The sequence below is a fragment of the Dioscorea cayenensis genome, chromosome 1 (genome assembly GCF_009730915.1).
Source record: "Dioscorea cayenensis subsp. rotundata cultivar TDr96_F1 chromosome 1, TDr96_F1_v2_PseudoChromosome.rev07_lg8_w22 25.fasta, whole genome shotgun sequence".
Lineage (NCBI taxonomy): Eukaryota > Viridiplantae > Streptophyta > Magnoliopsida > Dioscoreales > Dioscoreaceae > Dioscorea > Dioscorea cayenensis.
In genome coordinates, this window is record NC_052471.1 from 9,345,822 (window position 1) to 9,372,648 (window position 26,827).

The following is a 26,827-nucleotide window of genomic DNA, read 5'->3' on the forward strand; positions in this document are numbered from 1 at the left end:
ATTTCTTGCTCAATGTCTCTACTTGGGCTGCCAAGGATGTAATCGCATCGATCTCATGGAGTCCGGCTACTTTCTTTTTTTCTCTTGCATTCCATTGGTAGCTATTCAAACCCATTTCTTCAGTCAATTGTCTGGCTTCTTCAGGAGTTTTGTTTCCCAATGTCCCCCCTGCGGTGGTATTAAGAAGTAATTTGTTACTTGAGTTCAACCCATTGTAAAATGTGTTAATTACCATCCATTCGGGGAACCCATGTTATAGACACTTCCGCAAGAGGTCCTTGAATCGTTCCCAAGTCTCAAATAAAGATTCGAGCTCCATCTGAATAAATGAAGATATCTGATTATGAAGCTTTGCCGATTTTCCCTGAGGGAAGTACCTTGTAAGGAAAGCATCGACCATTTCGTTCCATGTTGTCATAGAAGCTCTTGGCAATTTATGAAGCCATTGTTTGGCTCTTCCCTTCAATGATAATGGGAAAGCCCTCAAGTGAATTGCGTTATATGAAACCCTATTAATCTTCAACATGTCGCATACTTCAAGGAAATTCTCAATATGATTGTTTGGATCTTCATCGGCTAACCCATTAAACTGTGGGGGCTGTTGAACCGTTTGAATGAAACCCGGCTTTGACTCATAATTCTAGGCTGCGATCGGTGGCCTAACAATGCTCGATTGTGTCTGATAAGTGCTTGTGCGATAAGAATGCGAAGCGTTCTTTCCTTGTGTTAAACATTACTTTTCTCGGGTTTTAACGCTAATATGGGTGTATTTATGTTACTTTCATGCAGGTAGGGTTGTGAGGCCAATTATGAGAGAAAAAAGCTAATATGGGTCATAATGCACTAATTTGGAGGAAATCTTACTAAGGTTCAAATGCGAAGATATAGGTCGGGTTCTAGATGCAGGAATGTGTGCCAACCTCCTCGTACTCGAGCTAGCACAACTATTTGGAGGGGCGCAAGGGCAGTCATATTCAAGCATTCCGACTTGTACATATAGAACAAGATCTCTACCAACATGTTCGTTATTAAAGAAGCAAGGCGACCCACAACGTAAATGTGTGCCGTTTGCGTTACCTCGATGAAAGTATGGATTCGGGAGTATTTCAGACCAATACTGTAGCAGGGTATTGTAGAAAACACTATAGCAAAAATACTACTGCAGCACTGTTTACAGCCGGCTGAGAAAACAACAAAATAAAGAATCCACACGGGCGTGTGGACCACAGGGGCACCCACATGGGCGTGTGGATTCCCGATTCTAGCCCTTTAAAGCCTATTTCAGCCCCAATTTTAACATTCTTTTCTCCATCTTTTCCCCAACTTGAGAGAGGGTGGCTAGGGTTTTTGAGAGGTATTGGCTAGCGCTTTGGAGAGGTTCTACGACTCTGACATCGTGTGTCGTTTGGAAGAAGGTTAGTGGGAGAGCTTTCGTCGGCACCGATCCGGTGAGGTTTATCCTAGGCCGGACAAAGGGACCCTTGCGACGAGTAGAGGACTCTCCACAAGACCATCTCCATGACTAATGAGGGGGTTTTCTATGGATGTTTTGTTTTTACATTCGATTTCATTAATTGTATCTAGCTCCATGGAGAGCTAAACCCCTAGTGGGTACTTGGGTATTTGTGAACCCTAAGATGTATTCGTTTAATTGAACCTCTTTATTTTGCTTTCAATTAATTGATGTTTATTGTGAGTTCCAATCTTGGAGACTTGACTGTATGAATACTACCCTAGAGTGAAACTATGGTTGAGAGTTCTTCTTGGTAACTCTTGTCAGTGAGTGACACACCATGAGAGTTAGACAAAGCTAGATTGAAGAGGGTTAAGAGAGTTAGTCGCGAGGTAGCGGAGCGTCCCCTTTCCCCTCCGGTGTGATCTATCCTACCTCCACATTCCAAGAATTCTTTGTGGCTATAGTAGAGTGAATGGGCTAAGGGATGACCTTCCGCTGGGGCTTAGTTGTGAGTGCAACAGAGTGAAGCGTTGAAGTGATTTTAGCACCTAGGGCTTAATTATGGCTAGGGATCTTTCACCTGGACAAAAGGGTTAGGTCTATACATAGGAATAGGGTTTATCACTTGGAATCCCTAGAGCTCATTGCAACTCTATGTGAGTGCGAGGTTGAGAGGTTATTCAATCTCTCCTCCGGGACATGTATAGAGTTAGGCATGGTTCACCTTAGATTTGGGATCATGTAATTAAGGATTTTTCACGACTCATTGTTGCATCAATTAGGAAGTATAATAGAGGGTTCTTGCACTTGAAATGATTGTCCTAGGCGGATCAATATCCGGGTACCCCATCTTTATCGATTGCCTTAGCTTCTCCTTTACTTGTGCCCTCTATCTTATTGTTTTTATTTTTCGCTATTTCATATTTTGTCACACTTATCACTATTTATCTTCCACATTAGTAAAGAAACAACTTAAGTGTCTTTATTCCCTACTCTCTGTGGATACGATACCTACTCATCTGGGATTATTACTTCGATACCCGTGCACTTGCGGTTTACACCCATATATGGACGTGTCAAGTTTTTGGCACCGTTGCCGGGGAGTAGGCGTTTAAAGATACTTTGCACTTTGTTTTCTTAGCTTTTCATTCATTCTATTTCATATTTTCTTATTCTATCATCGTTCTGATTTTTTTTTCTTTCTTTTTGGGTGCACCTCCTGGTTATGACCCGAGGGAACCCCTCCATAGTGATTGAAGGAGATCTTGAGCTTGAACGTACACTGAGAAGAAAAGGGAAAGAACCTATGCAAGAACAGTCTAATCTAGCTGATTTGGAAGTAGAAGAATCTGAAAAGATGGCAGAACAGAATGAGCAGCAGTGGACATTATCCGATTATGCTAGACCTTCAGTATTGGGGACACAATCGAGTATTGTGCGTCCCCCGATTACAGCTCAGAACTTTGAGCTGAAGCCGGCATTCATCCACATATTGCAGTCCACATAGTTTAATGGTTTGGCTGATGAGGATCCGAACAGTCATATAGAGAACTTTCTCAAGGTGTGTGATATGATGAAGATAAACGGGGTGACGGATGATGCCATCAAGTTGAGAGCCTTCCCATTTTCCTTAAAGGGGAGAGCGAAGTAGTGGCTACACTCATTAGCTAGAGCCTCGATTACCATATGGGAGGAGATGGTAGAAACTTTTTTTAGCCATTATTTCCCTCCCAGAAAATCTGCAAAGCTTAGGAATGAGATCTCATCCTTTGTACAATTGGTATTGGAGTCTCTATTTGAGATGTGGGAAAGGTTCAAGGAGCTCCTGAGAAAGTGCTCGCAACATGGATTCTTGGAGTGGATGAATGTTCAGACATTTTATTATGAATCCGAGTACAAGGCAACTCTTAGATGCGGCAGCAGGAGGTATCTTAGGTAGCAAGACCCCCGGTAAGGCTCGTCAATTAATTGAAGAAATGGGGTTAAATAGCTACCAATGGAATGCTAGGGAGAAGAAAAGGTGGCCAGTCTCCATGAGATAGATGTAGTAACCTCATTGGCGGCTCAAGTGGAATCATTGAGTAAGAAGTTAGATCTCCTAACTTCGAATAGAGTGGCGGCCGTGACTACTTGCAACGGGTGTGGTGGAGGACATGCCCCTCTGATTGCCCGATCTCTATTGGTGATGCATCTTCGGTTGAGAATGTCGATTTTGTGGGTAATGGCATGATCTTGAAAATCAAGTAAGGCAGATTGCATAATCTTGAAAATCAAGTAAGGCAGATTGCGAAGTCCTTATCAGAAAGGCCACAAGGAAGCTTGCCGAGTAACACCAAGACAAACCCTAGAGAGCATGTGAAGGCGATCACTTTGAGAAGTGGTCATGAGGTTGAGGGTAAGCTTCCGAGTGAGAAGCCCAATGAACACGCACCCGAGGTTATAGAGGTTGAGAAGGGAGAAAGCAAAGAGAAGGAGGCGGCACCCCCACCTTTGAAGCCAAGAATCCCTTATCCCTCTAGATTGAAGAATGAATAAGGGGATGAACAGTACACGGAATTCCTGAGTTTGTTCAAACAACTCCACATTAATATTCCTTTTGTTGAGGCATTGGCCCAAATGCCTAAGTATGCAAAATTCTTGAAAGACTTGTTGACCAACAAGATGAAGTTAGAGGAGAGTGCTTCAATGATTTTAGATACATCTTGCTCGGCGGTTTTGCAAAAGAACATGCCGAACAAGAAGAAAGACCCGGGAAGCTTCATTATTCCGTGTAATATTGGCAAACTAGGTGATGAAATGGCATTGGCAGACTCAAGGGCCAGTATCAACGTCATGCCATACACCTTCTTTCAAAAGCTAGGCTTGGGCGAGCCTAGGCCTACTCGGATGACTTTCAATTGGCGGATCGAACGATGAGACATCCGAGGGGTATCATTGAAGATGTGCTTGTTAAGGTGGACAAGTATATATTTCCTGTAGACTTTGTGGTGCTAGACATCGATGAGGATGCGGATGTACCCTTGATACTTGTGAGGCCATTTTTGTGGACTTCCAAAGCCTTGATTGACATGGATGACAGAGAGCTAACTTTAAGAGTTGGAGATAACAAGCTCACATACTGCCTTGCTGAAGCCATGCGGCATTCTCTTGATTTCAATGATAATTTGTATTTTCTAGACATTACTGATGAGATTGTTGATGAATACATGCAGGAAATGTTCAATCCGGATCCATAAGAAGGCTTATTCGACCAAGAGGAGGACAATGAAGAAGTAATGATGCTTGGTTCGACGGAAGAACTACCTTCTACCACAGGGATCTTGAAGAAGATGCTCCGGAAGATGAAGAGAGCTAGGAGACGGCACTGAAAATGCTCCAAGGCTATTGGAGATGTGCGTGAACCAAAGAAGTTGGATGAACCATTTCTAGGTGGTCCCAAGCCTGATAATTCCCCATCTACCTTCAAGAGACTTTGCTCATCGTGCTTCCAAGCCATGGGTAAGAGGGCAACTTTCATCTATGAGCCCCCATGAGGTAAGACAAGGTACGTCAAGCTAAGTGATGTTAAACAAGCGCTTCTTTGGAGGCAACCCAAGTGTTTACTGTTTCCGTAGTTTAGTAGTTTAGTGTGTGCATGAATAAAGTGTTGAGTGTTGGTATCTTGATTTTTATATACTTATGCTGCGATTTTATTGTGGGTTTTGAATTATCATCGTGTGTTTTCACGTGGATTTGGCGAAGTTGGGTCATTTGAGCTATTTCTCATGTTTTTTACTGGTAAAATTTGCATATTAGGGCAAGCTCTGAGTGTGTAAACATGTTCAGAAATTTTCTGTAGAGCCTGCAGAATTTTCTAAGGCATCTAGAGAAAATGCACAAGCGTGTGGAATTTCCGCACGCCCGTGAATTTACATTGCGAGCTCATCCAGAGAAGGCACAGGGGCGTGGACTCACTCCTGTGAACGACCATGCGATTCTCGCACGCCCGTGGGTAATTTCCGCATGGGCGTGTGAATTCCTGCAGAGATTGGCAGATTATGCTGAAAGCACACATGGGCGTGGACTCGCCACTGTGGGCGACCTTGTGAAAATCGCATGGGCGTGGTTAAGTTCCGCACGCCCGTGCAAATCTCTGCATATGAGCTATCTCCATCCCGAGAAGTCACAGGGGCGTGCGTTTGCCCCTGTGAGTTGTGCTTGTGATTGTCCACGGCCGTGCGGAATTTCCACACGGGCGTGCGGAACACTTAGCAAATTTTCTTGGATGTCCAGAGATACCACAGGGGCGTGCGGCTGCCCCTGTCGGTCGGGCACATGGGCGTGGGTATTTCCCACACGCCCGTGTATTTGCGTTCAGAGGCAGTGAGTGCTTTCCCGAAAGCGCACAGGGGCGAGCATCTGCCCTGTAAGGCTTTCCCGTGGAGACACACGGGCGTGGATAATTTCTGCTCGCCCGTGCGATTGTACAGAATGCCAAGAGACGCGAGTCCTTTTAAAAGGATTATCGTTTCCATTGACCCTCATATCCTCCATTTGTCTGAGAGCACTTCTATATTGTTTCCCGACCTCGTATCGCCAATTTGGAATGATTTTGTTTGGTTTTTCGGCCGTTTTCAAAGCTTTCTCATCTCAACTCTACGGTAAGCCCTATCTTTGATTTCCTTCACAAATTCATGATTTTCATCTATGAAACTAGTCAATAATGCTTTGTTTCTTCAATTAGAATGATTATTTATATTTTGAACGAAGGAGAGGCGTTATAATGGTGCATTTGTGGAGTTTGAGGCGTGGCCGTGCGTGGATCCATACGGGCGTATGAAAATTCTGCACGACCGTGTGGATTTCTGCAGCTATGCTTAATTAACTTGTTTGATCGATTTTCTTTTTAATTTTGCAGATTATGGAACCCAGGTCAAAGAAGCAAGCTGATAAGTGACCGCGTGAGTCATCTCTTGAGTCCGAGAGCATGAGATTCACTATTCCCAAGCATCAGGCTCATTTTGAGCGTCTATCGAGACTTCGGTTCGGACAGACTCGGTTCTTGGACACGAGTATATTGAGAGATTTACAGCAGGGGGATGAGTTCGCTGATGAGGTCGAGGATCTCGTTTCAGTGGGTGGTTGGAGGCAGTTATTGTCGATTAGAGAGCCAGCCATCCGGGAGCTTACATTGGAGGTTCTGTCGTCATTCAAGTTCGACAGATCCCATGTGAGATTCGACGACCTCGACGTAGTTCAGTTAAGAGCACTTGGACATCACTATAGTCTGAGTATCACTCAGTTTTCAATTCGGTTTGGCTTGTACAAGGAGGTATTTACAGACACTGAGGAGTATGCTCAGTTACCGACAGATTATCCTGGAGCCTTGACCCCGCAGAGAGCTTACAGAGCATTATGTGGTCAGGACCAGTATGAGCCGGGGGTGTCCAAGGCCACGTGCCTTTCCTGACCTACGTATCGATATCTACATGCCATCATGACCAGGTCGGTGAATGGCCGTGGTGATAGCACTGGCGTTCTGAGCCGGCAGGAGCTTTTGTACTTGTATTCGATGATGCAGCGCATACCGATCCATCTAGGGCACATCATCACTGAGTACATTCGACATCTGGGCCAGTATGCTAAATTGGCAGTGATCTTCTCGGGTCCATACATTACGAGATTAGCTATGGGTATGGGTTTTTTGGGCGTGATTCGCAGGGCCGAGAAGAAGAGTATACCTGCGCCCCTGAGCCTGGAGACGATGAGATTGATGGGCATGGTTTGTAGGGTTCGGACGGGGGTTTATGCTCTGGTTCTACCGTCCCCAGAGATAGCCGAGGAGGATGGTGATGATGCCAAGGCTTCCCAGCCTGCCCCCGAGCCTCAGTCAGCACCTATGGAGACTGAGGCACCTCCAGTGACAGAGGACCCACACCTCGTGCGCATGTTTTCACCATCTCGAGCCCAGGATCACTTTGAGAGGCTCGAGAGTGCTGTGGGGGTGATATGGACAGAGGTAGCAGAGGCCCGAGCAGAGATTGCCGATATTAGGGCTGCGCAGGCCACACAGTACACAGAGTTCATGGCACATTTTGACACATTACAGAAGATCTTAGAGCGAGATGTCAGCTCATCATTTATCCTACGGCCAAGGACTTATCAGGCCCCCTCAGCTTCTCCGGCACCTCCATCCCTTATTTCGATACCAATTGACCCACCATGTACTTTAGCAGCAGTAGAGCCAGAGGACGACATTGACACTTGATTTTATTTTACTCGTCTTTTACTTCCGCATTTTATTTTGGACTTGTACACTCAGAAAGGACTCCCCTTTTTGAGTTTATCTTTTATTTCGCTATCTCGAGTTGTATTCATTGCTTCATCTTTTATATACTCGAGTTGTTTTATTTTTATTGAGCTTTATTAAACCCAGTCATGTATGCTTGCAGATGGTCTTGTCATCATGGGAATTGAGACTTTGTCATGGGCATGGGCAAGGTGTTTCGGCACTTGGCCGTGTGAGCTTATTTGTGCTTGTTGGGTGGAAAGAGCAACCACCTATGAAGTATGAAGCTACTCTCATAAGTCGGATACTAGTTATGCTGACAAGGTCCCCTTGCGTATATCCCGCAAGTGCATGGGTTTGTCAAAATAATAATCTCGGGTGAGCGGGTATCGAATCCACAGGGAGTAGGGAATAAAAATACTTAATTCGATTCTTAGCTATGTAAAAGATCAATGATGATAAGTGTGATAATGATTCAATTCCCAACAGTAAAAACAACAAGAAAGAGAGCAAAAGTAAAGAAGGGGGTAAGGCAATCGACAAAGATGGGTTACCCGGATAATGTTCCGCATAGGATAATTGTTTCAAGTGCAAGAATCCTCTATTATGCTTCCTAATAAATGCAATGGTGAGTCATGGAAATCCTTAATTACATAGTCCGAAATCTAAGGTCAACTATGCCTAACTCTATACATGTCCCGGAGGAGAAATCGAACAATCTCAACACCTCGCACTCGCATAGAGTTGCAATGAACTCTAGGGATTCCAAGTGATAAATCTTTTCCTTATTATAGACCTAACACTTTGGTCCAGGGGGAAGGTCCCTAACCATAATTGAGCCCTAGATACAAAGATCACCTCAATGCTTCACTCCGTTGCACGCGCAACTAAGCCCCAGCGGAAGTTCATCCCTTAGACCATTCACTCTATTATAGCCGCAAAGAACTCGAGGAATGGAGGTAGAATCTATCACACCAGAGGGGAAAGGGGACGCTCCTGTACCTCTCGACTCACCCTCTCAACCCTCTCCAACCTAGCTTTGTCTAACGCTCGTGGTGTGTCACTCACTCACAAGGTTACCAACAAGAACTCTTAACCCTAGTGTCACTCTAGGGGAAATTCTCATACAATCAAGCATTGAAGGTTGGAACTCACAATAAACATCAATTTATTGAAAGCATAATAAAGAGGTTCAAAGAAACAAATACATCCTAGGGTTCACAATACCCGAGTACCTACTAGGGGTTTAGCTCTCCATGGAGCTAAGTACAATCAAAGAAATAGAATATAAAAGCAATTAATCCATAAAAAAAAACCCCTCGATAGTCGTGTCAATGGTCTTGTGGAAAGTCCTCTACACGTCTTCCAAGGATTCCCTCGTCCGGTATAGGATACGCCTCGACGGAAGCTCCCCTACCAACCTTCTTCCTAAGGAATGACGATGTCAGAGCCGTGAATCTCTCCAAAACCTTGGCCAATACCCCTCGAAACCCTAGCTGAAGCACTCTCTCAAGTTGGGGAAAAAGATGGAGAAAAGAATACTAAAATCGGGGCTGATTCGGCTTTTAAATAGGGCTAGAATCGGGAAACTACACGGGTGTGGATGCTTCACGCGCCCGTGGGGAATTTCCACACGGGCGTGGATAATTTCCACACGCCCGTGTGGATCCTCTGAACTCCTGTTTTCTCGGCCGGCTGTGAACAGTGCTGCTACATTACTTTATGTCTTGTGCCTATAGTGCTCTGCTGCAGTATCCGGCCTAAATAGCTTCCCGAATCCATACTTTCATCGAAGTAATGCAAATGGGCACACGTTCACATCGTGGATCACTTGCATCTTCAATGATAGGCACGTTGGTTAAGCTCTTGTTCTATGTGCATAAGTCGGAATGCCCGAGTGTGACTGCCTTTGTGCTCCTCCAAATGGATGTGCCAACTCGAATACGAGGAGGTTGGCACACACTCTAGCATCTCACATCGACCTATGTCTTCACATTTGAACCTTAGCAAGATTTCCACTAAAATCGATGCATTGTAATCCACATTGGCTTCTTTTCTTCATACTTGGCCTCACAACCCTACCTGCATAAAAGTAACATAAAAACACATATATTAATGTAAAACCCTGAGAAAAGTAATGCTCAACATAAGGAATGAACGCTTCGCATCCATATCACACAAGCACTTATCATATGCCCTAATGAGAGAAAGAGCTATCTCATAGGATGAGTAAAAGCTGCCACTCCGGTAGAAAGAGCTACCACCTCGAAAGTGTGAAAGCCACCTTAGAGGATGTGTGAAGCTACTACCATTTTTGAAATTTTTGTTACTTTTTGTAGATAAATAAGTCCCTTATACTTAGAACAGTGAGGAGTATACTTGGGTTGTTTTGAGTGAGTTCACACACTTACACGATTTCGGGTTTGTTTGATTCAAGTTTTTAGCTAGAGCATTGATTTTTTGTATTTAGTGTGGAAATTTCCCTTACTTGTAGAATGCCCTCTTTGTATGCTTTGGTGAGCCTAAGGCCAAGCACTTCCAATATTTCCTTCATCCATGCTCATAATGTTTTACTTTTTGCTTGAGGACAAGCAAAAGCTTAAGTGTGGGGGAGTTTGATAAGAGCTTGTGCGATAAGAATGCGAAGCGTTCTTTCCTTGTGTTGAGCATTACATTTCTCGGGTTTTAATGCTAATATGGGTGTATTTATGTTACTTTCATGCAGGTAGGGTTGTGAGGCCGATTATGAGAGAAAGAAGCCAATGTGGGTCGTAATGCAATAATTTTGAGGAAATCTTGCTAAGGTTCAAACGTGAAGACATAGGTTAGATTTTAGATGCAGGAATGTGTGCCAACCTCCTCGTACTCGAGTTAGCACAACTATTTGGAGGGACACAAGGGCAGTCACATTCAAGCATTCCGACTTGTGTATATAGAACAAGATCTCTACCAACATGTCCGTTATTAAAGAAGCAAGGCAATCCACGACGTAAATGTGTGCCCGCTTATGCTACTCTCAATGAAAGTATGGATTTGGGAGTATTTCATGCCGTTCTATCGAGAGGTGGTATTGTAGAAAAACACTTTAGCAAAAAAATATCTGCAGGTAACGCATGTACGACCTTCCGAGAAAAGCGAAAGAAAAGCGAGAGATCCACACGGGCGTGTGGAAATTCCACACGCCCATTTGAAAAATCCATAGGGACGTCCACATGGGCATGTGGATTCCCGATTCCAACCCTTTAAAAGCTGATTTCAGCCCTGATTTCAGCATTCTTTTCTCCATCTTTTCCCCAACTTGAGAGTGGACGACGGCTAGGGTTTTGAGATGTATTGGCTAGGGCTTTGGAGAGGTTCTACGGCTCCGACATCGCGCGACATTTGGAACAAGTTTAGTGGGAGAGCTTTCATCGGCACCGATCCGGCGAGGTGTATCCTATGCCGGACAAAAGGACCCTTGCGACGAGTAGAGGACTCTCCACAAGACCATCACCACGACTAACGAGGGGATTTTCTATGTATGCTTTGTTTTTACATTTGATTTCATTGATTGTATCTAGCTCCATGGAGAGCTAAACCCCTAGTGGTACTTGGGTATTTGTGAACCCTATGATGTATTCGTTTCATTGAACCTCTTTATTATTCTTTCAATTAATTGATGTTTATTGTGAGTTCCAATCTTGGAGACTTGATTGTATGAATACTCCCCTAGAGTGACACTAGGGTTGAGAGTTCTTCTTAGTAACTCTTGTGAGTGAGTGACACACAATGAGAGTTAGACAAAGCTAGATTGGAGAGGGTTGAGAGGGTGAGTCGAGAGATAGCGGAGCGTCCCCTTTCCCCTCCGGTGTGATCTATCCTACCTCCACATTCCAAGAGTTCTTTGTGGCCATAGTAGAGTGAATGTGCTAAGGGATGACCTTCCGCTGGGGCTTAGTTGCGAATGTAATGGAGTGAAGCGTTGAAATGATTTTAGCACCTAGGGCTTAATTGTGGCTAAGGATCTTTCACATGGACCAAAGGGTTAGGTCTATACATAGGAATAGGGTTTATCACTTGGAATCCCTAGAGCTCATTGCAATTCTATGCGAGTGCGAGGTTGAGAGGTTATTCAATCTCTCCTCCAGGACATGTATAGAGTTAGGCATGGTTCACCTTAGATTTGGGATCATGTAATTAAGGATTTTCACGACTCATTGTTGCATTAATTAGGAAGTATAATAGAGGGTTCTTGCACTTAAAACGATTGTCCTAGGGGGATCAATATCCGGGTACCCCATCTTTATCAATTGCCTTACCTTCTCCTTTACTTGTGCCCTCTATCTTGTTGTTTTTATTATCGTTATTTCATATTTTGTCACACTTATCACTATTCATCTTCCACATTAGTTAAGAAACAACTTAAGTATCTTTATTCCCTACTCTCTGTGGATACGATATCTACTCATCTGGGATTATTACTTTGACACCCATGCACTTGCGGTGCACACGCATATACAGACGTGTCAGTGTCCCACGAATTGTAGGTCTAGCGAAATCTGAAAGTGTCCTTTGTTTCCATCCTTGTTCTACCATATTTTCAGATTTTTCAACCTCTATTTCAGCTAGAAAATTCTATTCCTGCGCAGGTTCGTTGCCCCTTCCACGAAGTCTTTACTCAATTTCAGGATCCTCTTCAACCAATGTCGAAGGGTTCCCTTGGGTCATAACCTGTAGCCGAAATCAATGAAAGGAACAGTGAGAACGGTGAAAGAGAGAAATATGAAGTAGAAAAGTAAATGAAAATGTGAATGACTAAAGTAACCAAGTCCTAGTGATTCTAATATCATGTTCCCCGGCAACGGTGCCAAAAACTTGGCATGCGCTCGCGTTGCGTGTAAACCCCAAGTGCACGGGTGTCGATGTAATAATTACCTTAGTGAGTGGGTAGTCAAATCCACAGGGAATGGAAGTATTAGTATTAACCACTTCTCAGTTATCTAGTCAAAATCGTTGAATGTGATGGAGTGAACTAATTACAAGAAAAGTTAATAAGAAAGCAAACAAGCAAGGAAATAGAGTAAAGGAGTTCTCAATCACTAAAGATGAGGTACTCAGGCGATGATCCCCCTAGGATCTTCCATGAATTCCAAGATTTGCTAAATAACTCTAAACTGAGTGTAATGAGTCGAGGTAATCCAAGAACAACCGGTCCTTTTCTCCAAGCAACCGGTACTAGTCCCCTATAAGGTCTCGGTGGAGAAATTGCTCAATCTCAACACCTCACTCATGTGGTAGGCTATAAGACTTTTCTTCATCGACGTGTCTTCAAGAGATCTTGCAATCTTCACAAATAGAAAGAACATAAAGATGTGACTACATTTGTGCCCTTTCAACTAGTGAATTGACTTGAATCTCCTTAGAGGTTGGCACACATCTTCGTATTCATGAACTCCTCAAGGAATTTGTCAATAAGCTCACACATTTTTCATTTTTTGAAGGTAACTATGCAAGTTATAGCTGGAAGAAACATATTTTTGTTTAAGCTAAAATATTTGAAGAAGAAACAAACTCCAAAGCAGTGGAACACACAACTTCTTGTGAGAGTGATCAACTCATCCAGGGCAAAAAGAAGATGTTGGGAATTAGGAAAATGTGGGTTAGAAACTTAAGCTATCTAAAGACCCACATATGCCTGTACTGAGCCAGGACAATTCCCAACCCAAATTGTTCCCTTGGAGGCCTAAAATTTGGTGGTTGAAGCCTCTGACATATACTCTTCTCGTCAAGTAAGTTTGTGATGTAATCGGAGTAGCTGGGAAGAGCACACTCTTTTCAAACCTCCCTAAGGTAAATTCAGGTATGTCAAGCTAGTGACGTTAAACAAGCACTTCTTAGGAGGCAACCCAAGCTTTGGTTGTTTTTGCTTTCCTCATGTTTTCTTAGTTTAGTCTAGTTGTTTTCTTTGAGTTTCTTTGATTAGTTGGTGGTGCTCCTAATTAATTCCTTATTCGATTCTCTGGGTTTATAAGCATTTCTATTGTATATTTATTTTATTAACTGTTAAGGTCATACGCCAAGCATTTAGATCTTTGAAATGATGTTAAATTGAGGTCTAAAGAGTTTCCTCAGCTAAGCATGGGTAGAGCAGGGCTATGTTTATATGCATGCACTTTGCAGAACTGAAAAATGAGGGTGTGATTTGTAAAAAGCACAGGCATGTTTCCCCTAAAAAGCATGGATGTGCTTTATAAAAAGCACACCCTTATCTCCCTTGTTTCCCTTATTTCCTGGAAATTGTGACATATTTTAATTCTTTTTAGTACAAGATAGCTTATCAATGAAGATCATCATGTAGGGATTAGCACATTAACCCTTAGGGATGAGGAGGACTCCACAAAGAGTGACAACTTGGAGGACTCTACCAAGAACAACAACTTATGAGCACCATCAGTCATTTCTATCATTTTCTATATTTTATTTTATTATTTTTCTTATTTTTATTTTCTCATTCTTCAGTTGTACACCCTTTTTGCTTTTCAGGAGGTAAGCTATATTGGAACATGGAGCCCACACATTAAGAGTGACCACATCACTTCATGTGATTAGGAAAGTCCCTAAAACTTCTCCCCAATTTAATGTATCCTCAATTTATTTTTCACTCTTGCATTTTTGTATATTGAGGACACTATGATTTAAGTGTGGGTGAGAGTTTTACTTTTTGTATTAATTGTGATGATGCATGACTTATGACGACCTATGATTTATTATATAGGGATCTATGAGGCTAAGGGTAACACTAGAGTTGGTGTTTATTTTTGTTGAACTTATTTGCTAATTCAATCATGTCCCGAAAACCTCTTTTTATGCACCTTACCCTATCTGTGGTTTTACTTGTACCTAGAAAAGACTTTAGCCTTTAGACCAAGTTTGTTGTGTTTATTTCCTTGTGGTAAAAATAAGTAAATAAATAAAGTTAGCCTTTGTGATTTTTATTCCATCCTCAGAAAGTTGTATTCAAAAGAATCCCAACCGATATTTTGTAAATAGTTTTGTCCAAAAGATGGTAGAAAGAGCTATCACTCTATGAAGCGTGAAAGCTGATCTTGAGTATTCAGATCTTGGGTATTACCAATGTCCACTTGATGGCCTACCTGGAGAAACGGCTACCTCTAAGGTGCATGAAGCTACTACCCACTTGTTTTCTGTGTAAATAAGGTCTTATTAGGTAAGTCTCCCGTTGGTATATAGGGCATATACTTAGGGTAATTCACACATGCACGGGGATTATGAAATACAGGTGAATCTAGTCTTTCTGATCGGCTGAACACACGCTAACTCTTAGTCGCCTTGGTTGCCTTTGAATTTCCTATTTTTATGAGGTCAGAGGTCATGCACTTATCTTCTTAATCTTTGGTTTTGATTGTTTTGCTTAAGGACAAGAAAGTGTTCAAGTGTGGGGGTATTTGATGAGTGCATTTTATATAGACATTTTACATACCTTATTATATGACTTGCTTGTCTTTTTGTATATATTTTGGTATAAATCGATGCTACTTTGGGTATTTGTTTTTTATTGTACAGGCAAATAGGTCTTGGGATGAAGGAATGAATTACTTGTATTTATTTTTAATTTCATCTTTGATTTTGCATTGCTCCATGGAGAGCTAGACCCCTAGTGGGTGCTTGGACTTGTAAACCTTAGGATGATTTTGTTTCATTGACTTCTATTATGCTTCTTTAATTTATGTTTTAATTGAGTTTCATTCTTGTGTGTTTACTGAATTGATTTTCCCTTAGAATGACAGTAGGGTTGAAAATCTATCTAGGTAATCCTTTTGATTGAGTGACACTTCATTAGGGTTAGACTTAGCAAGGTTGAAAAGGGTTGAGAGGATGAATCAAGATCTAGCGGAATGTCCCCTTTCCCTTCCGACGTGATTTATCCTACCTCCATGTTCCAAGAGCTCTTTGCGATCATAATAGAGTGAAGTGCTAAGAGACCTTCTCTACTAGGACTTAGTTGCATGAGTGACAAAGTGAAGTGTTGAGTTATCCTTAGTGCTAGGGCTTAATTATGATTAGGGATCTTTTGCTTGGACCAAAGGGTTAGATCTAAATTAGGGAATAGGGTTTATCACTTGGAGTCCCTAGAACCTCAAGCAATCCCACACAGTGTGAAGTGTTGAGAGTATTCCTTTCCGCCGGGGCATATTATAGAGGGTTAGTCACGGTTAACCTTAGGTTTGGGACCTTCTGTCTTTGGATTTCCATGACTCATTAAACTTCAATTAGGAAGCATAATATTGGTCTTGCACTTGAAACAATAGTCCTAGGGTGAGCATTGTCCAAGTATCCCAATTTTACCATCGATTATTTCTCTTTATTCTTCTTGCTTTCTCTTTCCTCTTTTACTTTTATTTGCAATAATATTTTGAATGAACACCACGAATTGGTTTTTACTATAGCTAAATTGCAATATTTCTTGTTTCTAAACATCTATTCCCTGTGGATTCGACTAGCCACTCATCGGGGTATTTTATTACTTCGACAACTCTTTTACTTGCGGTACGCACATGCAAGGGTTGTGTCAATCATCTTGATGCCCTATAAAATTTTTCAAAAGTTCGGGCTTGGTTAGCTTAAGCCACAAAGATGACTCTATAGCTTACCGATCATTCAGTTAGTCACCCCATGGGTATCATTGAAGATGTGTTAGTCAAGGTGGAAAAATTTATCTTTCTAGTAGATTTTATTACTTTGGATTTAGATGACAGGGCCGAGGTTCCCTTGATACTTGGGTGTCCATCTTTGGCCACTTCACAAGCATTGATTGATGTTAAAGATGGTAAAATGGTGTTAAGAGTGGGTGATGAAGAAGTGGTGTTCAAGTTGAAAGATGCCATGCGCCACTCCATGGACGGTGATGACACATGCTATGCTTTGGATGTTATTGATGGTTGTGTTTCTGATTTTGTGCAGGACACATGGATGAAGGATGATTTGTAGGAGTTACTAGATGATGAAGAACCGCCTGATGGGGTCGTGGAGGAGCTTCACCCTCAAAGTCATATTGTAGAGTCTGAGGAGGAGCTGGATTTAGTCAATCATAGGGTCTCTCGGACCAAGAAGCGGTGGAAGCATGTTATCGCAATTAAGAAGAGCATTAACCCACCGACCTCCCCTAGGGTTCGCATGTATCTTTTTTATTTAAGTGAGGGGGAAGTTTGCTTGATTGATACATGAACCCCTACTCATGTCTTCAGGGTGGAGGAAATTTTGGGGAAACTGAATTTATGATCCCTCGTGAGTGCTACAAGGTACGTTAAGCTAGTGACGTTAAACAGGTGCTTCTTGAGAGGCAACGCAAGTGTCTTCACGTTTGTTTTTAAGTTTTTATTCTTTTTAGTTGCTGCAAAAAATACTATATCTCTTTTGTAGATGATTTTTCCAGGTACACAATAATTTACCTTTTAAAATAAGAAAAATGAGGTTGCTAAAATGTTTTAAAATATAAATTAGAAGTTGGAAACCAATTAGATAGAAAGATAAAAAGAATAAGGTCCGATAGAGGTGGTGAGTATGGTACATATTTTCTTAAAGAATTTTATGAATTGCATGGCATCATACATTAAACTAGTGCACCATACACACCACAACAAAATGACATAGTAGAACGTAAAAATAGAACTTTAAAGAAAATGATTATTGCCATGTTGTTAAGTTCTTAGTTATTTGATAACATGTGAGGGAAACCGTGTTTTCAGCTTGTTTTATTCTTAATAGGGTTCCTCACAAGAAGCTGGATGACAAACGCCTAAATGGGCATATTCTATACATATAATTATTATACTATTAATGTATAAATTGATGATTTGATGCTATTTTTGTTGTTTAATTGGTCTTATTCATGTTACAGGCCTCAAGGATGCCTAAGTGATCTCAATGACACAATAGCAGACATTGTAGCACAAATGAGTTAGGAAATGGTAAAGTCTCAAGTTTTGTTGACGGGTTTTCTGACGGCCGTGAAGACGCCTGCTGATAAGTGCTTGAGTAGACATATTTTTATATATGTTTTACATGCATTGATCATTATTTTTACTATGGTTTATGTCTCATATTGTGTATTTGGTGTTCATTTATGCATATAGGTTGTGAATGCCTTGAAGAGTAAAAAGGAAGCAAAGATAGGCTATAAAGACACAATGTTGGGAGTTCTTGTTCAATTCAAGGACCAAGACACGAGAGGAGTTCATAAACGTGGAGATGTGTGCCAACTTCCAAGAAGATTCAAGTCAATTCACTAGTTGGAAGGGCACAAAGGCAGCTACATCTTCATGTTCCTTCTCTTTGTGAATATTGCAAGACCTCTCAAAGATACGTTGATGAAGAAAAGTTTTATAGCCTACCACATGGACGTGTGCCCGGATATGTGGCCTCAAGAGAAGAGTGTTTGGACCGCGTTTTGTGAAAAGTATTGTAGCAATTTTACTGTCATTTTGCCCTATAAATAGCCGTGAGGGCACTTAACAGGCGCGATCTAAGGCCCTAGAAAATCCACATGGCCGCGTGAGGGCACGTGACAGGCGTGATCTAAGGCCTATAAATAACCGTTTTGCCCTATTCTTTCTCATCTTTTGTGCGGCTCTTGAGGGGTGAGACGGCTAGGGTTTGGAGAGGAGGTCTTTGCGGCTTTGGAGGCGCTTCGTCACCAACTTTGATCGATTCCTCCTCCGTCATAGCATCAAGGAAGCCACCGGTGAACCTAGCTTCGGAGTGGGTCCTTCAAGGCGTCGAAGCTCTCCATGAAGGTCATCAGTTCATATATAAGGGGATTTATTTCTATGGTTTTAATGTACTTTCATTCATTGATGGTGTGTTTTGTATGTTGCTCCATGGAGAGCTAAAACCCTAGAGGGTATTTGGGCTTGTGAACCCTAGGATTCTCATCTTTTGTGGATTTGCTTAGTGTTTCTATTTAATCCGAGTTTGATTAAGTTTTAATATTGATTGTCTAATGCTTGTTTGCCTTATTGATCTTTTGGTTATTTGGTTTGCATGATTTGTTACCTTGGTGAGAGAGAGGTCTCCATTAGGGTTAGAATCTCAAGATTGAAGAGGGTTGAGAGGGCGAGTCATGAGATAGTAAGCATTCCCTTTCCCCTCGATTGGTGTATTCTATCTCCGTTCCCTAAGCTCTATGCAACCATATTTGGTGTGAGGCGTGAGATTGAGATATTTCTCCGCCGAGACCTTGTAGGGGGTTAGGATCCTTCGCCGGGAATTAGGGTTGGATCAATCTTTAGGAATCAGATACACCTCTTGGAATCCCTAGAGTGCTTTGCGGTCATATGTGGTGAGAGGTGTTGAGATTGAGCGATTTCTCCACCGGGACCTCGTAGGGGACTAGTATCAGTGATCGGGAGGTCGGATCCGATTATATTTGGATTTCCACCACTTAACTTACTCTTCATAGAAATACTTTGCTTATCCGATACCTAATACTTGAATCCTATGGGGAGCATTGCCCGAATACCCCACTTTTACTGATTGAGATCTCCATCCATTTAACCCTTGCATATTCATCTCCGGTATTCTTTTCTTCGCACATTAGATCACCACACCTTTCCATTTATCATTAGGTTAGAAAGCAGAGAAGAAGTTAGTACTAGTAGCCCTGTTCCCTGTGGATTCGACTGCCCGACTCACCGGGTATTTTATTACTTTGACACCCGTGCACTTGCAGTTTACACGCATATTCGGACGTGTCACCTGCAAACCGGCTAAAGAATGCGCAGTTTATTGTAGCCATTACTGTAGCATTCACGAAAAGTTTGGCATAAATCCTTAGACTCTTACGGGTTCCTTCACACCCATGAATCAGACCATGAAGCTTTTCTGAAAAGACCTTTAATAGGGATTTTTAGGGTAAAGAAGGGATCTTCTTCTTCTTCGGTCTTTAGGGCCGCAACCCCACCTTTCTCACCTGTGATTTCCAGTGATATACTATGCAAAGCTTCACCAAGAGAGAGGCAAACATCGCAAAAGGAGATAGGGAGAAGATCCAAGGCATCAAAGCATTGTTTAAGGGGAGATCTCTTCAAACCTTGAAGATCTTCACCATCCATGGAGATCTAAATCTAGAGGGAGTATTTCTTGATTCTTTTATTGTTTATTTGTTCCTTGGAGTTGTATGAGTGTTCCTCTTTCATGAGGAATTAACTTATTTGTTGTTTGGACATGATGAACTCTAGGTTTTCTTGTTTGTAACTTGGATGATCATCCTTGTTGATATATTATTGAATGTTGTATTTCTTTTATGGAATCTTGTAGTTTGTGGTACTTGCTATGTGTTTTTTAATGTTTTGGATTGCATGAGAACTTTGTCGTTCAAATTCTATGTTGTACTTGGATGCATTGGATGCACCCTTGTATTAGACTGATTAAAAGGGATGATGTACCAATACACCTAGGGATTCGGGTATTTGGTACCTCTCCAACAATTATAGATGAACCTAAATGTGTGTTTGACCCTAATTATAGATTTCCTGACACTCAATACAATCATAGGAGGATTTGGTCGGAAGAGATTCTGAACTAATACTTGTATTGGATTAAGGATAATCACGATGGATTCGGGATTACCTACTTTAGGAATCACTTGGCAACCCTAGGGGGATTACCTACATTTCATCCTAAATTCAGGATCTAATGACAACCCTAGGGGGATTCGTTGTCCAAAGCATCCCTTTCTGTGTTTGATCCTCCCTTGAATGCCAATTGTGTGTAGTAGTAGTAGTAGTAGTCCGGATTTCATTCTAGTTAGTTCTTTCTCTTTTTATAATTATTATTCATCTGTCAAAGTGTTAGACTAGGAAATAGACAAAAGAAAAGTAATAGTAGCTTCTTGGCCCCATGGAATATGACCCCTATGTCACACATAGAGTATTACTTGATGACCCCGTGCACTTACAAATCTTCACATCATGCATCTTTCTCTAGAAGCTTTGTCAGAGGTCTAGCAATCTTGGAGAAGTCCTTGATGAAGCTCCTGTAAAAACCTACATGTCCCAAGAAACTTTGAATTGCTTTCACCGATGTGGAAGAGGGAAGCTTCTCAATGGTAGTTATCTTGGCTTTATCCACCTGATCCCCTTTCTCAAAATTATATGCCCCAAACCTATACCTTCATGGAATATAGAGTGACACTTCTCCTAACTAAGTACGAGATTAGTTTCCTCATATCTTTTTGATACATGCTCTAGATTCTAAACGTAGACATCAATGGAGTCACAAAATATTGAGAAATCATCCATGAATACTTCCATTGTGTCCTCCAACATGTCCTCGAAGATAGCTAGCATGCATCTCTGAAATTTGGCTGGAGCATTGCATAACCAAAAGAGCATGTGACAATATGCAAACATGCTATATGGACAGATAAATATGGTCTTCTCTTGGTCCTCTAGAGTAATGGGAATCTGAAAGTACCTAGAGAATCCATCTATAAAGTAGTAATAGGAGTGTCCAGCTAATCTCTTAAGCATAAGGAGTGTCCAGCTAATCTCTTAAGCATCGGATCTATGAATTACAAAGGAAAGTGATCCTATTTGGTGGCGTCATTGAGCTTCCTGTAATCAATACAAACTCGCTAATTGGCGATGTTCTAGTGGGAATGAGCTCATTCTTCTCATTGGTGACCACTGTCATCCCCCTTTCTTTGCCACTACTTGTATAAGGCTCACCCACGCACTGTCTGAGATAGGATAAATGATATCTGCATCCAAGAGTTTCATTATCTCTACTTTTACTACTTCCTTCCTATTCGAATTCAATCTCCCTTGTGGTAAGACAAATGGTTTGTGATCATCCTCCATTAGAATCTTATGAGCACAAAATGTTGGATTAATTCCCCTGATATCGGATTTCTTCCAAGCAATGACCTTCTTATGGGCTTCAAAACTCCCAACAACTTATCTTTTCTCTCAATAGCTAAATTAGCTGCAATGATGACTGGGAGTTTGTCCCTTCTTCCAAATAAGAATACTAAAAATGCTCTGGCAAAGTCCTCCACTCTAAATCTAGAAGGACCTCCATAAACGGCCTCAATCTACGATCTATGCTCAGAGTAACTTCAACAGTACTTCTTTCTTCTTTGGAGGCTTGGTCATCTACTATTTCATTCCTTATCTCATAAATAGTGTGTTCCACCTTGTTGGGACTATCAACTAGTAAAATGCCAAATCTAACATGATTCTCCACTACACCGCTTACTGTTTTTTCATTAGTATCTCTAGAAGATGAGTATCTAGATTCATTCGATTGCATAAACTGATAAAAAACTTCTTGCCAGACTGACTCTTCTTGGTGCTCAACTGTTATGTCACTGTAACTCTCTTGCCATCTCATTTATGCATATAGGTTATAGGGTGTTGGGAGTAGCTCAAGGAAACTAAGGTATTGTATATTAGAGCCCTATGTTAAGTGATATTCAATCCATTTATCAAGCAACCCTAATACCCTTTCCAATTGACCTTTGACATATGCCATGGAGAAATGAATTTTTACAATATCTCGTAGAGATAAAGAGAAAATAAAGAAAGAATGAATAATTAAAATAAGACAAAAAGATAAAATAAAAGAATACAACAAAGGAATAAATGACTAAAACACTAAGGGGGCGTTTGGATCATGGATTGAGGGCTTGGGAATGGGAATCTCATTTCCAAGCCCTTGTTGGGTAACCAGGAAAGGCATCGGTTGCCTCCATGCATGGGAAGAAGATTACTCCCAGGAGAAGCATCCTATTCCACCCAAAAATGGGGGGAGAAGTATGCCTTAGTTATAAAATTACTAATTTACCCTTAGCATATATAAAGCCTCTTTTCTCACTTTCTCTCTTTTTTCTTTCATAAATAACAATTTTCTGTTTTTTGATATGTTTCTTTAAAATATTATTGATGTAAATATTAAGTACAATAATGAAAATTAATACAAATAAATGAAATAAAATATTAAATTTGAATATTTATTATTAATGTAAATAATATAATTACATATTTATATATTTAGCTTTACTTATTAAATGGTTTAATTAAATTATTTTGGGAAATTAAAATTAAAATCAATAAATTAAATTAACTTAATTAAACGTATTTAATGATATTAACTAATTTAATAAATATATAATAGTTAAATAAAATATTAAGATTAATTATATAATTATAATATATTTAAATATATATTTATATTATAAATAATTAATAATAAATAATGTTAAATATTTATCATTAAGCATAATCCATTATTTTATATAATATTTTACCATTTACCTACAAGGGTATTGATATAATTTTACTACATCCTACCTTTTTACTTTTTCTATTCCCAATCCTTATTCCCTCAATCCAAACACATTATTCCCATTCGCATTCCTCTCCTTTTCCTATTCCCCCTATTCCCATTCCTATTCCGCAATCTAAACGGGCCCTAAGTTACAAGTTTTCGTAGAATCTCTCGACTAGGCATTCCCCAGAAACAGCGCCAGAAACTTAATGCACACCAACACAAATGGTCGAATGCGTGTAACTTTGCAAGTATATGGGTCATCAAGGAATACTCCACGGGTGAGCACGGGGGTCGTATTCCTTAGGGAATGATGAGAGGTTCCTATTACTTTATTTTGCTTAACTAATAGCTTGACATCTACGGTGATAAGTACAGCAAAATAAATCCACTTCTATAAACTAACCACTAATATACAATTGGAAAGAGTGGGTACCCGTATGGGGATCCCCTTAGAATTTACTTATGTTGTGAAGTAAGTATGGCAATTTTATCTAGTGTTGGACTGGGAAAATTCAGAGGCCTACTAGTCCCAATCTCTTCTAACCCAGCCTTCTATGTCAGCCTTAAGAACAAGAATTCGAAAAAAGGATAATCAAACCCTAATCCAAAAACCTAGCTATGCTTAATCTCTTAGCGCATGCATAGATCTAACAAAGCAAGGGTGTTCTAATGAGTGGGAAGCATGAACCAAACATGAAATGAATCTCAAACAACTAGAAATAGTAATATATTACAAATGAAATTAAGATTCACAAGTTAAATACTAGGTTCATCATCATACAATCCCCCTTGGAATTCTATCCTCTCATGGATACAAGAATAAGCATCAATGCATTGAAACAATCAATAAGAAAAGTAATAAAATCCTAAAACTAACTCCCTCTAATAGGTCTCCGATGATTGAGATTGAGAAGATCACATGGACATCAAGATGGAGCCGAATCTCTTCGTGGGGCCTTCCACTATAGATGTGTGTTGACTTGCCCTTGAAAGACTTGTTGGAATCTATTGAAATCGTGTTGAATCTTGTTTCCAACCATGCTAAACTACATAAATCTGGCTGCCTCTAACCTAATTTGGCAAAATATCCTTTCTCCTTTTATCAGAAACCTTAGGGTTATTTATAACCGTGACCTCCATAGGGTGACAATAACTGTTGTTCTGGGGATTCTGATCCAAAACTCTTTCTTAGGCCATCAGTCGAGCTCTGGCACGGTGTGGTTCTAAGCGTTTTGAATTTCTTATTGTCTGATCATGAGCGTTATGTGTACAACAGCCATTGTGCAGGCTGTTGTGGCTCCTATGATGCCCTCCTAAGGATTCTGCACACTCACATGGTCAGACCATGGCCATTATGAGGTTGTGATAATGTTGTGGAACTCGCATTTTTGTTTAATCTGTCTCAAATCACCCAAAATATTCACTCCTTCAGCCAGAAATGCAATTAAAGAAGCTGGCGATCAAAAGAATGCAATTCTATACTAATTTGATGCTAAACATTTATAAAATTGGCATGCTCAAGCAGTTATCGATTCCCTACCTTCTATGTCTCAATTTTTAGTTAAATAGACTCATAAATTAAACATTACAAGCTTGCATAGAAGTTGCTTAAAAACAAAAACAATAGAGTATAGTAAAACCTATGAACTCACACATAAAATAGTTGCACAATAGTTGCAAACCAAAAAAAGGGCCAATTGTTGCTTCCTATTTTGTATAATAGAATGAAAAATATCTAAGTTGTCATTACTAGCTGATAAGTGTTTGTATATAAGTAATACGAAGTATTCTTTTCTTTCATTAAGCGTCACTTTTATTAGATTTTATTGCTCATTCGTGTGTATTTGTGTTCTTTTGTGCATTTAAGGTTGTGGAGTCAAGTTTGAAAGAAAAGGAAGCAAAAGTAGATCGTGGATGCAATTGTTGATGAAGCACTTGGATCAAACAAAGATGAAGACACAAGTTGTGCTCAAAGACATGTGGGTGTGTGCTAACTTTCATTGTACTCAAGTAAATACGCAAAGTAGAGGGGCACAAAGGCAGTCACACTCATATGTTGTAACTTATGCAACATTAGCAAGAGCTTCATCAATGCGGTTTCATTTAAGACGCGACGTGATCTACCGCATGAATGTGTGCTCATTCATGTGGCCTCGATGAAAAGAGTGGATTTGGGAACATTTTGGCAAAGTACTGTAGTAGAAAACTGATTTCTGAAAATCCACACGGCCGTGTGGAAATTCCACACGCCCATGTGGATGCCCGATTCCAGCCGCTATAAATATTGCGTTTTGAGGATTCTTGGAAATCTTTTTCCCATCTTTTTCCCATCATTAGTGGCGTTCATGGCTAGGGTTTGGAGAGGCTTTTGCTAGGTTTTTAGAGCGGCCCTACTGCGTTCGATATCAAGTTTCTTTGGAGGAGAACTATTGGGGGAGTTTTCATCGGCATCGATTCAGGGAGGTGTGCCCTAGGTTTGACAAGAGAACCTTTGGAGAAGACAAGGCAGCTTCACAAGACCATTGATATGGACTACAACGGGGGTTTTATCTATGGATTGTTTGCATTTTTTTTCAATTTAATTGTTGATTTTGTATATCTCCATGGAGAGCTAAACCCCTAGTGGGTACTTGGACTTGTAAACCCTAGGATGATTTTGTTTCATTGACTTTTATTATGTTTCTTTAATTGATGTTTTAATTGAGTTTCAATTTTGAATGCTTGTTGAATTAATTTTCCCTTAGAGTGACACTAGGGTTGAGAATCTATCTTGGTAATCCTTGTGGATGAGTGACACTCCATTAGGGTTAGACAAAGCAAGGTTGAAGAGGGTCGATAGGGTGAGTCGAGAGGTAGAGGAACATCCCCTTTCCCTTCTGATGAGGTTTATCCTACCTCCACGTTCCAAGAATTCTTTGCAATCATGATAAAGTGAAGTGGTAAGAGACAAAGTCCACTGGGGCTTAGTTACGCAAGCAACAGTGTTGAAGTAATCCTTAGTGCTGGGGCTTAATTATAACTAGGAGTCTTTCGCCTGGACCAAGGGGTTAGATCCATATTAGGGAATAAGGTTCATCACTTGTAGTCTCTAGATCTTTAAGCACCTTACACAGTGTGAGGTGTCGAGAGTATCCCTTTTCACCGGGGCATACTATAGGGTTAGTCACGGTTGACCTTAGTTTTGGGACCATGTGTCTTTGGATTTGCACGACTCATTAAACATCAGTTAGGAGGCATAATAATCAATCGTGCACTTGAAACAATAGTCCTAGGGTAAGTAATGTCTGGGTACCCCATCTTTTTATCGATTACCTCTCCTTATTCCTATTGCGTTTCCCTTCTCTTTTCTTTATTTTATTTGCATTGATATTGTTCACTCAAATCACAAATTGGTTCACTCGATAGCTAAATAGCATCACTACTTGCTTCCTAACAACTATTCCCTATGATACATAAGTAAGTGAGAGATAAGAAACAAGAAATATTCAATCGAAAGGGAAAGGGGACACCCCACTATCTCATGGCTCACCCTCTCAACCCTCTTTAACCTTGAAGTTCCAACTCTAATGGAGACCTTTCTCTCATCAAAGTAAAAAATCATGTAAATCCAATCAACCACAAGGATTAATAAAACAAGCAAGCAATGGGAATACAAGATTAAAACTCAAATCAACTCGGATTTAATAGAAACATAAAGCAAATCAATACAAAAACATAGATCCTAGGGTTCACATGCCCAAATACTTACTAGGGTTTAGCCCTCCATGGAGCAA

At 40.7% G+C, this 26,827-nt stretch overlaps 1 protein-coding gene and 2 non-coding genes across 3 annotated transcripts; 2 read left to right on the forward strand and 1 right to left on the reverse strand.

Annotated features, from left to right (window-relative positions):
• The first annotated feature begins 245 nt into the window (after window positions 1-245).
• On the forward strand, window positions 246-351 carry LOC120268582. The gene has a single exon (XR_005538968.1). It is a non-coding gene; the product is annotated as a small nucleolar RNA R71 (small nucleolar RNA).
• Window positions 352-3,200: 2,849 nt separating this feature from the next.
• On the reverse strand, window positions 3,201-3,307 carry LOC120266882. Its single transcript, XR_005538301.1, has one exon. It is a non-coding gene; the product is annotated as a small nucleolar RNA R71 (small nucleolar RNA).
• A 13,090-nt stretch (window positions 3,308-16,397) lies between these two features.
• Window positions 16,398-16,712, forward strand: LOC120249368. The gene has a single exon (XM_039257886.1). The coding sequence runs from the start codon at window positions 16,398-16,400 to the stop codon at window positions 16,710-16,712; it is 315 nt and encodes a 104-aa protein (XP_039113820.1).
• The last annotated feature ends 10,115 nt before the right edge of the window (window positions 16,713-26,827 follow it).